Below are 13,577 nucleotides of genomic sequence, written 5' to 3'. Positions count from 1 at the left end.
TTATTCGTAAACACCATGTGCCTTTGGCAATACAATTCTTTTTTTTTTTTAAGCATATTATTGCAAATATCTAATACACAAGCCTGACATCCCCATTTTCATTTTTTATTTTTGTTTGCACAGAAATAAAATGGATTAATTTTTCAAACAGTTGAAAGGCTTTTTAAAAACTTTTAAAAAATTTGATATTACCTTTATGTCCATGCTGATGTGTAAAAAAAGACAAAAAAAAAACTTTACTTAAATATAGTGTCATATAAATGTCCCTTTATTTACACAGCAACCAAATTAGAGGGTTCCAATTCAAGTTATTAAAACTTTCATAATGCTATAAAATATTCTTTAGAGTTTCTTATAATTTTTTTAAAGTGGGAAATCTAGTAGCTTATACTGAGGTGGCTGGACTGGAAAATTCAGTGGACTACTGAAGTGTTAACATGTACAACTCAAACATAACGATGTGGCAAGCATTTGATAAATTCACAGCTAAAATATTGGGAGTAAAATAAATAATAATAATTTAGCACATGAAATTGTACAAAATCTATACTTTTTATGAAAACACACACACACACACAGACACAGAATGTGCATGGAAAGTCTTTACAGAGCAACTGTGTCCACTTGACATTTGAAGAAGTCCATACTCAGAACATAGCACTGAAAACACATGTTGGAGGACCTACAGGTCTAATTTGTTTTCTGCCAAACAAACTGGACCAAACTGGGCTGAAGGCGATCGTTCCAGTTCGCTATGCAGTTCTCCATCTTATACTCCTTCATGAGCAGTACTCGTTCTGTCGTTCTCTTGTGTTGTTTGATTTCATTCTCTCAGTGTTTGTCTCTCTATGGTCATATCTTTTCACTCTTCTGTGTTACATTTTTGGAGCTGGCTCCCCTGATGGCTTTATAGATGTTTTGCTGGGCCCTTGTGGTCTCTGCCGAGGAAGTCCAGCCAACTGTGACGTAGGTCAGTTCTTTTCCCTGTTTCTTCCCTTAGTGTCTTTTTCTTTCAGCCATGCTTGGCACTCTCAGCCATCCTGCTCCTGAAGATTAGAGCTGAAAAACAAAATCAATAAATAAACAAAAGTATGCAATTGTTACTGTTTTTTCTGCATTACAATTATATCTTGTTTTCAAAATCCATGTTTGACAATCTGTTGCATGTGGCACATTCCTTCTATTCAAATGTAGGACACACTAAATTCAAGGTGACTTCAATAATAAATTAGAGTTGTTTTTATCATTGCGGTTTTTAAAATGAAAAAGAAAGTTCAATCCTGACAATTCTATTTTTATACTATAAAATTACCAATAAATTACAACAAAACAGTATAGAGTTTCCTAAACACAAGTAACAATATAAAAATTGCTGGGTTCCACACAATTTCTTCATGTTGTCACAATGACACAAAATGATTAAGTTAAGTAATTATTATTATTATTATTATTATTATTATTATATAAATTTAAGTGGATTTGAACATAAAACAATTAAGTTGTTTTTAAAACTTTTGTTGTTTTTGAATTTTAAGTAAAGTTTATTGATAAACTAATTTTTGCGATTCCTAAGCCACTATAAATACCCTAAGTTCTATATTACAGCCACCTTTGTTTTGAAGAATCCCCCCTTCCACCCCTACTCCTCCTCCATTCCTAGATGGGTGGCACGGTGGCCCAGTGGTTAGCACTGTTGCCTTACAGCAAGAACGTCAATGGTTCTAGTCCTTACCAAGCTGAAGATTCTGTACAGTTTACACATTCTCCCGGTGCAAAAATAACGGCACCATAGACATGCTTCTAGTTAGTAGTTATCTCTTAAGAGTAATCGCTATCTGTTCATTAGCTACTACAGCAGGGGAGTTCACAAGATCTACCTGAGCTGAAACTCCACTCTCGCCTTGCAAACAAGAAGAAGCCCCGGGTTCGATGATCTTATGAGCTCAGGGCTCTCTCCCGGGACAACATGCCAAACAAGCCTTATAATCAATCATCAGCTAAGGGTGAACTCTTAAATTAAGTTAATAAATAAGTAATTTGAACAAGCAGCAACAGTCAGTTATTTTTGAGTGCAGCATATTTAAATTATTTCTACATGTGGTACTAGTGGAAGATTAAGGAGTCCTAAAATTGATCTTTGTCATCATAGGATTTTTTTCTACATTTACATTATAATTTGAATGTTAGATCAGCAGTGGTGGAAAGAGTACTAAAAAACCTTACTTAAGTAAAAGTAACATTACTTGCCAAAAATGTAGTGCAAGTAAAGTAAAAGTATCTGTTGTAAATATTACTCAAAGTATGAGTAAACAATGTATACATACTCAAGAGTAGTGTGTAGTGAGTATTACGCTGCAAGAAACTGATGCATTTACATGTAATTTGTGGATGTGTGTAAATGTAACCTTCTGTAGTGCATTTAGGCTGCATTTACACGGCAGATCTTGATAGTCAATTCCGATTTTGTGACTGTATCCAATTTTTTTTTTTTTGCTTACATAATCTTTTAAAAGTGACTCTATCCAATCGTCCGCATTTACACAGCACACAGCAAAGGTGCAATGAGCAGGTAAAAAAAAAAGCGGTCGCTGACTGACAGCTGAAAATGAAAGAGTGCTCTTTACTCTATTCCTGTATGTAATCTGTTCGCAGCTTTTGACAAGCTGTTTTACTATAGTTTATGACAAAAATGTTCTCATTTGTCCATCTTCTTTTGATATATAGGCTTTTTTTTTTAAACCTTTAGGCTTCTTAATGTAATGTCCATGGAGCAATTTATGCACATGATGTATGCACTTGTTTTATATTAGAGTATATTGGTTACATGGCGGACATTGTGCTCTCTCGCTCTTGTTAACATACTTAAATACCTGTGCTATATGACAATTTAAAAGCTAAAGCTGTTAAAGTCCTCGTGTATGAGATTTAAGGTTTAAGACTCTGCTTAAGTCGGTTCTGTAAAGTGTCAGACTTGATGTCATTAGCTATGGTTTTAATGACGCGCGACTCACATTGACAGGTGAAAATCCGATCTACCTGCTTACAATGCTGACACGAGGCCACAGATCAGATTCATGTCGGATACATTTTCACATATGAACAAAGCCTGAATCTGATAGTAAATCGGAATCCATGTGATTTGTTCCTGCTTACACGTGCATGGGCCATTTCCGATCTTTGCCACAGTGGAGAAAAAAATCTGAATTGAGTCACTTGAACAGTGCAGTGTAAATGCGGCCTTTATTATTGCCCTGAAGGCAAGCAGCATCATACGACATTAATATTAGGTTGTGATGTCAGGTGACCAAAATTTAATGTCTAGCCAGCGTCTAAGGACAAAAAAGTGTTGATGCCCGAAAACAGCGTCAAATGACAATGATATTTTGTTGGTTTTAGGTTGTGTTGGAAAGAGACCAAAATCCAACATTAAGCCGACATCTTAAACCAACCTCATATTGATGTCAAATATTGACATTTATTCATCTGGTATGGCCACCTAAATTCAACATCTGATATCTGACATCATTGTGGCAACGTCCAAACAACATCAAGCTGTAACATCATTAGATGTTGATATTTGGTTGATTTTAGGTTGGACATTGAGGTTGACCTGATGTTGGGTTCTGATGTCAACCCAAGTTTTATTTTCAAACAAAATGCAACAAGCCCACGACCTTGGTGTACAACGTCAATCTGATGTAATTACCCCATTTTGGTCATCATAACATTCGTCATCTAGTCATCAGTGACATGCATCTAAACAGTCTCTGGATCAATGCTTGTATCAATTTTGGACATCTTCTTGGACACTTTTAATGCTTCCAAACAGTTTGCTGCAATTATAAATCGCTCATGTCATGATGTAGTTCATTATGATACGATTTACCTGTGTGATTTGATTGGACAGGAACCACAGGACTGATTTTTCTAATCCTAATAGACAAGAAAAAGTGAAGTATTGACTGCAGGTTGAAGGAAAGTAGTGGGGTCTAAATACTGATACTGCACGAAAAAATGTACTGAAAGGAAAGTAAAAGTAAAATTTTTTAAAACTGCTTAGTAAATTGCAATTCCTGAGGAAAAAAAAAAAAAAAACTACTTAATTGCATTAGTTTGAGTATTTGTAATTTTTTACTATACACCACAGCTGATCACTGATGTGATCGGACTTTGTTTAAAGTATTTTTAAATGGGTGATTGGATAAGCAAATCATTTTCTTCTTCTTCAAACTGAATGATGTTATGAGTCTTGTTTTCAATGATATATTGTTTGTTTAATAATTTGGTTATTTATATGTTTAAAAGATTACTTTAAGGCTGCATGGTAGTGCACCGCAAGAAGATCACTGGTTCGAGCCTCTGCTGGGTCAGTTGGAATTTCTGTGTGAGTTTGCATGTTCTCCTCATGTTTGTGTGGGTTTCCTCCGGATGCTCCGGTTTACCCCACAAGTCCAAAGACATGTGGTATAGGTGAATTTGGTAAGCTAAATTGTCCGTTGTGTATGTGTGTGAATGAGTGTGTATGGATGTTTCCCAGTCATGGGTTGTAGCTGGAAGGGCATTCGCTAGGTAAAACATATGCTGGATAAGTTGGCGGTTCATTCCGCTGTGGCGACCCCAAATTAATAAAGGTACTAAGCCGGAAAGAAAATTAATGAATAAAAGAACATGGTAGAAGAGATTTTTCGAAGTGCATTGATTATGTGGTTGTTTCAGCATGCATAAATGAAAGATGTACTTTCACTTATACAAAATGGAGAGACATTTCGAAGTGCATTGAATACACAGTTGTTTTTGGTGTGCATAAATGGAAAATCTACTTTGACGTAAGTTTGTTTGGTATATGATGAGTTGAACTAAAACAATTATTGAATTAAAGTATTAATTTAAAGCTTTTTTATTTTTGTTCTTTCTTTATTTAAATATTGATTTCAACCCAAGCTCATTCTGAAAATGTAGTCCCGCGGACATTTCTGGAGACCACGATTTTTGTAACCAAAGCTATGTATGGCAGCATTTCATTTTTTTTAAGCGAACGCTACGGGGCGGTGTGAAGCCGTTCCTCTTCGTGCTCGCCGGCTGACAGCTTACCTCCGTGTGGAGGGCTTTCCCGCCACAACCAGTTTGTCCAGTTAGCTCGTCGTGTATGTTGGCGACCGGGTTCGAGTTCGGGGAAGAGCGGTTCCAGAAATCAGATAAGACAAAAACAGAATACAAAAAATAAAGTGAATGAGTTCGTAACAGGGTGAGAATTTGGTGAAATCTGAAAAAAGTGGTCAAAATCAGACAAGGGCTTTTCTTTTTCTGGACGGCTTTTGTAAAGCGTTGCTTAGGTTTAGGGAAGTAAGCGTATGGGGGGCGGGTGGGCAGGTCAATCGGTAAAACCGGTTGGGTTTAGGGCAGGAGGAGGAGGAGGGTGGGTCGGCCGGTCAATCATTCAGTCAGTCAGTCAGACAGACTTAACAGCGACCTTCGGTGGCTTTACGCGAGAAACGTTAGAGTTGTGAAAAAGCGCACACAGCATTCTCTTGTGGATTCGCGAAAATAAAAACTGCACAAATACGCACCTGCCAGGACATATTTTGTGGTCTCCAGAAACGTCTGTGGGACTATGTCTTCAGAATGAGCCTGGGTTGATTGATTTGGTTGATTGAAATTTGATTTGGGTTTATTTGATTATATCATACAGTTGTTGAAACTTTATTTTATTTTTTTTTATTGAATTATTTAAGTAACTGTAGTGTTTTACTCTGGTGCCCGAACCCATTTTATCAGCCAAACACCACTACAGAGCATTCTGAACATTCTTTCAAAATCATTATAAAAAGCAAAAAGTCTCCCAAGTATTTGAACTTTTGTTTAAATGCCAGAATGTGAACTTGTTGTCCTCTTGAAGTGTCTTTGCTCATGTCTCATCTTGCCTGAGGCAGCAATTGAACTAAGAGTCCAAACTAGTGCCCCCTCATAAATGTGTGTGTCTGACGCTTCAGGTTGGTGGGTAATCTGTAGCAGATGGTTGAAATGCTGCCAATTAGAAATGAAAAACGGTTGGGTCCGTAGCACTAATAACAAAAGAGCATATGCATCTTACATTGCCTGAGTAGGTTTTAAACCAGTCGATGACATGTCTTGGTCCCATTCAACTGTCACTTCTCCCTTGCTCAAATAAAGACAGGCTGGCTGAGAGATGCTTTTGACATTTTTATTCTCTGTCATCTCATAGCACCCTCTCGTTAACCTCAACCCAAGCTCTTCTTCTTCTCCTCCACTATTTTCTTTTGCTCGAAATGCCTGAGATTCTGATCCTATCTCCGCTACTGTACATGTCTCCACAGGAACACATAAACAATACTGAGCATTTATGTGCTATCTGAGGGAAGAGGAAAAAACAAAATGAGAAATGTTCATAGAACCCGGCCCACTGTTCGATCCTCAGGGGGCAACATGACGGAATATAAGACCACCAGACGCATTTCCGAGGTAAAGTGTCTTGTTAAATAATTGTCAGTTAGTCAAGTCAAAGTCAGCTTTATTGTCAATTCAACCACAAGGACGGGACATACAGAGAATTGAAATGGGGTATACTGTATGCACATGGTCTTTTAATTTTAGACATCTAGCCTCAGCGCTTCCAGTGAACTGTCTTTCCATAATAAAATTGCCACGTTTAAGGTCTTATTTCTTTAGTGATCTTCAGTGCCTAATAGATATACTATATAAAATGGGTCTCAGACCGGAAAAGAAGCACTGCAATAAATTCCATTTTCCCCTTTAAAATATGACAGTTTATTTACATGCTCTTTCATCTCATTTTACGCTTGAATAACTAAATTAATGCTTAACTCTATTTAACTGAATGCATTGTAATTACATTACAACATCAATGCTGTAAAAGGAACCTTATGAAATTGAAAATAGTCACATTAAGCTTTCACCGGAAGTTTATGATTGGCTGAAAAAACACTAGCAGTGCATTTACCCCCATTGCTTTATTCTCAGACCTTAGCTGCATAACAGATAATATTTATACAAAAAGTAGGAGTTAAATGGCATACCAAATGTATAATAGGGTGACGTGATTGCAGCTAGATTATTTAATAACTAAATATGAATTAATAACTAAAATATATGTGATCAACTATGGTTTACTTATGTTTGGTGAATCTACAAACCAAAATGTGGCTAAAAGCATGTGTGTACTGTTGACATGCATTTAAGAATGTCTCTACCAGATTCAATTGTGCTGTTATGCATAATGTTTAACAGATCACATTGTTATTGTCAGTATACAAATGTTTTAATTATTTTCTCTTTTAGTCAAAACCATTTTACATACAGGCAGGTCCATAAATATTGGGACATTGACACAATTCTTACATTTTTGGCTCTATACACCAACACACTGGATTTTAAATGAAACAGACAAGATGTGCTTTAACTGATGGCTGTCAGCTTTAATTTGAGGGTGTTTACATCCAAATCAGGTGAACGGAGTTTGCATATGTGCCTCCCACTTGTTAAGGGACCAAAAGTAATGGGACAGAATAATACTCCTAAATCAAACGTTCACTTTTTAATAGTTGGTTGCAAATTCTTTGCAATCAATTACAGCCTGAAGTCTTGAATGCATAGACATCACAAGATGCTAGGTTGTTGACCCTGCTCACGCTCTGCCAGGCCTCTACTGCAACTGTCCTCAGTTCCTGCTTATTCTTGGGTGTATTACAAGTGCATTACAAGTAATAAAAGCTATCAAATTACTTTTCAAGTAAATTAATGCACTACTTTTTTATCTCCAGGAAAATATCGGAGTTCCTATTCAAAAAAGTAATAGCAGTTACTTTGTTTTTTCCGTTTATTGACGGAAAACTGTCTAAACCACATGTTGAGAAAAATCAAAGAACAAATGCGTCATGCATGACATGGATACACGAAACCTACTGTACAGTAGTTCTAGCTTAATGTGAACAAGTATTTGCTCATCTGATTTGCACAAAAACAAATTTAGCATCTCTTAACATGAGGAAAATCTCTGAAATGCAAACTCTGAGCAGTCATTGCCAAAGATGGTTCTATTTTATTTCATGAATCCTATTCTTTATGCAGTCCAGGAAGGCGACACTACTGAATGGTTTGTGTGAGTGTGAGCTTTGCCCTCAACCATACAAATGCGATGGTCAATAGCTTGACAAACAAGCATGCTCAGATGTACTTAAACAGATAAACATACAACCCCAATTCCAAAAAGTTGGGGTGTGTGTGTGTGTGTGTGTGTGTGTGTGTGTGTGTGTGTGTGTGTGTGTGTGTGTGTGTGTGTGTGTGTGTGATTAAAATGCCATGAAATCAAGAATATGAGATTTATGAATTCTCTTTTATTTTTTATTTAATTGATAAAAATATATTAAAATAATTTGTTAAAAATGTCACCGACCAAATTTGTTATATTTTGTAAACATAAACTTTTTTTGAATTTGATGGCTGCAACACTCTCCAAAAATATTTTGACAAAACCAAATTACAGTATAAGGGAAATAGTTATAGGACATCCAAATTAAAGAGTTTTTAAACAGTCCACAATATGCAGTTGAACTGGTGATAGATAAGGGTTTTAAATTTGGTATACAAAGAGAACCTCAGTCTTTGCTAGAAACATTGAATCATTGCTTATGTTTTTTTTTTTTTGAGTACTCTTATTTGAAAAAATAAATAATCTTTTTAAATGCAAAATCCCAAACAGTCTTTCATCAACTGATATATACAACATTGTGAAATTATTGAAAGAGAAATCTGCTTAGGGCAAGGCAGAAAAACTCAGCTTAATGTACTTAACATTTTGTACTCCACTGCCTTCAGATGGTATTGAATATTACAATGCTGCATTTTTAGTTAAATGTTTTTAGTGGTACTTCAAAAAAGTTTCAGTTATTGAACACAGGCTGCTGCATCATCAAGAAATGCAAAGTGAGTCTGTTACTTTGGGAGGAAGCTATGTGTCAGTTCTGTGCAGTGATGCCACTGTGTTCTCAGGGCTGGACCTAATCTGAAAAAACGATTCTGATAAGATACGTTTTTTTAAAATAAGAACTTAATAAGAAAAGTTTTATGACGGTCATATACAAAAGCAAACATATGTTATGCTTCAGGAAGCAGCAGAACACTTCTATTAAAATAAAGGAATATGTTGGGAGTGTACCATACCTACTAACATTTCTGTTTATCCTGGAAATCTCTCGTATTTCACACCAATCTCTCGCCACTCTCCCATTTTGTTATTTCTCCCGGGAAAATCCCGTAATTTTTATAGCCAGTCTAGTTGTGAAAAATCACTTTTTGTCCATGTTTGTCAGGTTGCCAGATCTTGTGAAGCTCATCACCTCAAACAATTGAAGAAATATTCAAATCTAAAAGCATTGCAACATACATTACAACCCAATGCTGTTGATTTCTGCACAAGTAGTAGATGGGGGATTTGAATGGGGGCAGCCCACACACACACACTGGTTTTCCAGAATGATTAAGACAAATGTTGGCAGGTATGGAGAGTATAGAGTCATATAATGCCAACAAAATGATGTCTTTCATGGAAGTTTATAATTTATGATAAGTCTCATTCTGCATGTGCTACAACAGTATGGGTTCAAAGTTACAGCATGAGTGTGATTAACTGGCGTGGATGCAGTCCAGATCTGTCTTTTATTGAGAGTATATGGCTCATCATGCAAAAGAAAAATCAGACAATGATGATTACTGTGCATCTAAAGTTGCATCATGTCAGATTAAAAAAAAAAAAAAAAAAGTTTCTGAAAGATAAACAATTAGTATTGTCCATTTCCAAACAAATAAACGGCAGAAAAAGGTCAAACTACCTGCTCTACAAACAAGTGTGTTCATGACAATACAGACAAAGCAGAATTATATGATAAGAAAATATAAGTTTGCAACATCAAGCAGCATAACCAGCTGTTTTCAACATCTAAAATGAATATAAGTGAATGAGATCAGAAGCCTCAAGCCAAAAGGATTCAAATGGCTGCGCCTGCTTAGATGAGGTCAATAAATACATAATTTAATGGTCACTTTGGTCAATTAATTAAAAATTAAAGAGCATTAACAAGTCATATTCTTGATTTTATTGCATTTTACAAAATAATAATAATATAAAAAAATTATTTCACATAGCACAAGATTGTAATTCATTACTTTTGCTTTAAACGTTGTGACATTGCCACTAAGATATTACATAATTTATTTGAATTAAGGATGCTCATTTCGGTTAATTTTAATAACAGATTAATATAAAATTGTATTTAATTAAAAAAAAAAAAAATAATAATAATAATAATAATTGATATGTCTGTTTTGTGTCTGACACATTAAATATTATATTTTAAAATACTGATTGATTTTAACATACAAACATATTAATAACAGAACATAATAACAGAGCATCTTTATGCACCTGCAGTGTTTCCAACAGCGCAGAAAAAAAATCATAAACTAAATAAAAAGAATAAAATAAATAGGCATGCTAGATATTTTTCTCTTAAATAACAAATTTAGATTAAAAAACAAAAACACTGACTGAATCCTTTAAAAAAAATCTTTTTTTTTATCCCAATCATTTGTTTTTTGTGTTCCATCAAATAAAAATAGCAGGCTACCTATTAATTAAAATATGCATTTAATTATTACACTATTATTATTATATGATTTCACATTTTTAATATGAATCATTATTTATTATAGCCTATTTGTTGTGTTTTAATGCTCCAGGACAGAACAGGACAGAGACGATTAACATCAGCACTGGTTTGGCATCAACTCATCTGTGTCAAACTGCAAAATTCTTCTTCCATATTGCTTATTTGGCAAATATGTCTGTAGGCACGTGTGGTTGCATGTTACTGTGAGTTAACAAACACGTGTTGTACTTGCACATTAAGGGGTCGATCACAGTGATCGGGCTTTTCCGTTCCAAAAAACGCGAGGCGCACGTGCCACACTGCCAAAACTGCTTTTTTTGTCACTTGAAAAAAAACTGAATCAGCTGCATATTGATTGTGTGCAAGTGTTGCTGTCTATGTTGTTATAATTGTAATATTTAATAATTTTGTGAAATTTAAGATTTGTATAGTATACTGTTCTGGCTAAACAGCGAGCACTAGCCTCCATCTTTAAAATTTCTCTGTAGTCATCTTGACAACACAAACACTGCTGTTCTGGAACGAGCAGTGTGCAAAACACTTGCAGGCGTTAGTAAACCATTCAAAAGATGATCCTCTCAACGTAAAAAGAACGTTCGCTGTGATTAGCCCCTTATGCAGCAAAACTTTAAAAATATATAAAATAATATTTTTAATTGTTTAACTGATAACATTAATTGGTCAAAAACACACTTTCGGGTAATGGTAAATCAATAATTTTGAGCATCCCTAGTTTGAATACAAAAATGTCTGATGACAGAGTGCAACAGCTAATGTCCACATTTCCCCCATTTTCTTTCTCCTTAGTAAATCACCCAGCCTCAAGACAAGAGTTCAATTGTTCTTCCTTGAAGTATTTCTGCTGAATGATAAAATACAAAACGATGGATAAAATACAAAACGATAATTTTATGCATTGAAAAAATATATAAATTTAATAGGTTTCATTAATTATTCAACTAGTTTAACTACATCCACTTTAAGCATTAGCTTAGTTTTTTGTATTATATTTCACTGAATTATAAACAAGGACTTTATATACAATATGATTAAAGACTCAAAAAAATATGATTAAAGTTCAAAAAGTCTGTTTTAAAGTCTCTAAACATCTTTTAACAACATGTTTTGTATTTGACTGTTCCTTTAATGATTTTTAACCTTGCAATACCATCTGTTTTTATTGCTAATAGCATTTTAATATTCTTTACCACATCAGTGTTTTAACACTTTACATCAACACTGAACCATGACTAAAGTTCCACTGCAATCTCCAAACTAGAATAATCACCATGATTTATTATCCAACTAGCTACAATACACAATACATAGCACTGTCCTTGGCCACCGTGAGCCTCATCAGCCGGAAGCCTATATTTCACCATAGCTGCAGAGGTCAGGGGCAGCGCAGGCTTGCTTCTGTTTTGAGTTTGGCCAGCGTTTCCAGGTTAGTCTGTGAAAGTCACACTGGGATATGTTCCCATCTATTCAAATAGAGTGTATTTAGTTTAAAATATCTTTCTCTGAGTAAAGGTAGATGGTTATGTTGGCCATTTCTAGCACTATTTTGGACTCCGCTTTATTTGGAAAGGAGGTCCAATAAAATGTCAGATGTAAAACACGGTCAACTTCAGTGATTGATGACCTGAAAATATTTTAATCACGTCTGGCCTTGCTGCCATGCCTATAAATGCCACCTGGAACACGTTTTAAATTTCTTCATTTGTGATCTTGCTAACTCAGCTTGAGCTGTTCCCTCCTGTCACGCGTCCACTGTTGTTTTTCTTACAAAGCTATTCATTAAGATAGAGAGCTTTGGGAGTTACCTGACACTTCAGGGGTCGAAGGGGTCTGTTATGTTATAACTTCAAATTGTGGGGTGTACTATTCCCAGTGTAATTATTACAATTAATCATCTAATGTATGTCATGGCATGACTGCACCTTTTTCCTCTCCAAATTTCAAATCTTCACTATTATTTTATTCTGCTGGCTGTGTCCACTTATCACAATTGTTTCACGGTGCCACTCAAGTTGTCACTCTCACTTTGTTATGGCTTCTTTCCTGATTGCATCATAAAGAAATAGCGGAACAAGGGATATTTTTAACCTTTGGATTCTGATGTGCTGAGAGAATCTGCCACTTCTGTTTTTGTTGCCGCCATTTACATGTGAGAGAAATGATAAAAATACTACATAGAGTTTAGGCAGAGTTTCATTTCATTTTATTTTACGTTTCTATTTTATTTATACGTTTCTGGAGATTGCAAATTATGGAGCCAGACGTACGCTTGGCTGTATATCACTTTTAAAATGAATGCTACAGGGTGGTACAGTATTATGCTGTTCCTTTTCCTGCTGACTAGCTGACCGCTTACCTCCGTATGGAGAGCTTTTCCGCTGTTACCAGTTTGTCCAGTTAACTCGCCAAGTAGGTTGGTAGACGTGAGACGCAAAGAGGAGTTAACCATGACTACATGGTTCAAGTCTAGTGAAGAAAAGTTCCAGAAGGCAGAAAAGACAAAAACCGAATACAAAAAAATAAATAAATAAATAAATGAATAAATAAATAAACAAGTAAAAAATAGGGTGAGAATGTGGTAAAATCTGAAAACATGGTCAAAATGGACACTGGCGAGAAACCATCTGCAAGGAGCGTACAGCAGAGCCCACTGCAGATGGAAAGCCACTCATGGTGTGTGAGCCATTGCCATCGAGAGCAACAGAGTGAAACACCACTAAACAGTAGGAGCTCAACTGGCCGTCTGACCAGGTGTGTGAGTCTGCAACAACACTGAATGTGGGAGTCCTGGTAGACATAGAGGGACCAAGCATGAATCCCGCCCACCTACCCACAGCAGAGAGCTTATCTTTTTTT

General features: G+C 35.6%; 1 protein-coding gene across 1 annotated transcript in view; it reads right to left on the bottom strand.

The window, feature by feature from the left end:
* Positions 1–249: 249 nt before the first annotated feature.
* adrb3a (adrenoceptor beta 3a) overlaps positions 250–13,577 on the bottom strand; it is a 38,566-nt gene continuing 25,238 nt past the window's right edge. Inside the window, exon 2 of the mRNA NM_001128335.1 lies at positions 250–1,059. Coding sequence (NP_001121807.1) covers positions 1,032–1,059 — 28 coding nt within the window. The 3' untranslated portion in view covers positions 250–1,031. The remainder of the gene's footprint in view (positions 1,060–13,577) is intronic.

Source organism: Danio rerio, chromosome 8 (genome assembly GCF_049306965.1).
Source record: "Danio rerio strain Tuebingen ecotype United States chromosome 8, GRCz12tu, whole genome shotgun sequence".
In the NCBI taxonomy this organism is placed as follows: domain Eukaryota; kingdom Metazoa; phylum Chordata; class Actinopteri; order Cypriniformes; family Danionidae; genus Danio; species Danio rerio.
This window is presented reverse-complemented; position numbering and strand designations above follow the sequence as displayed.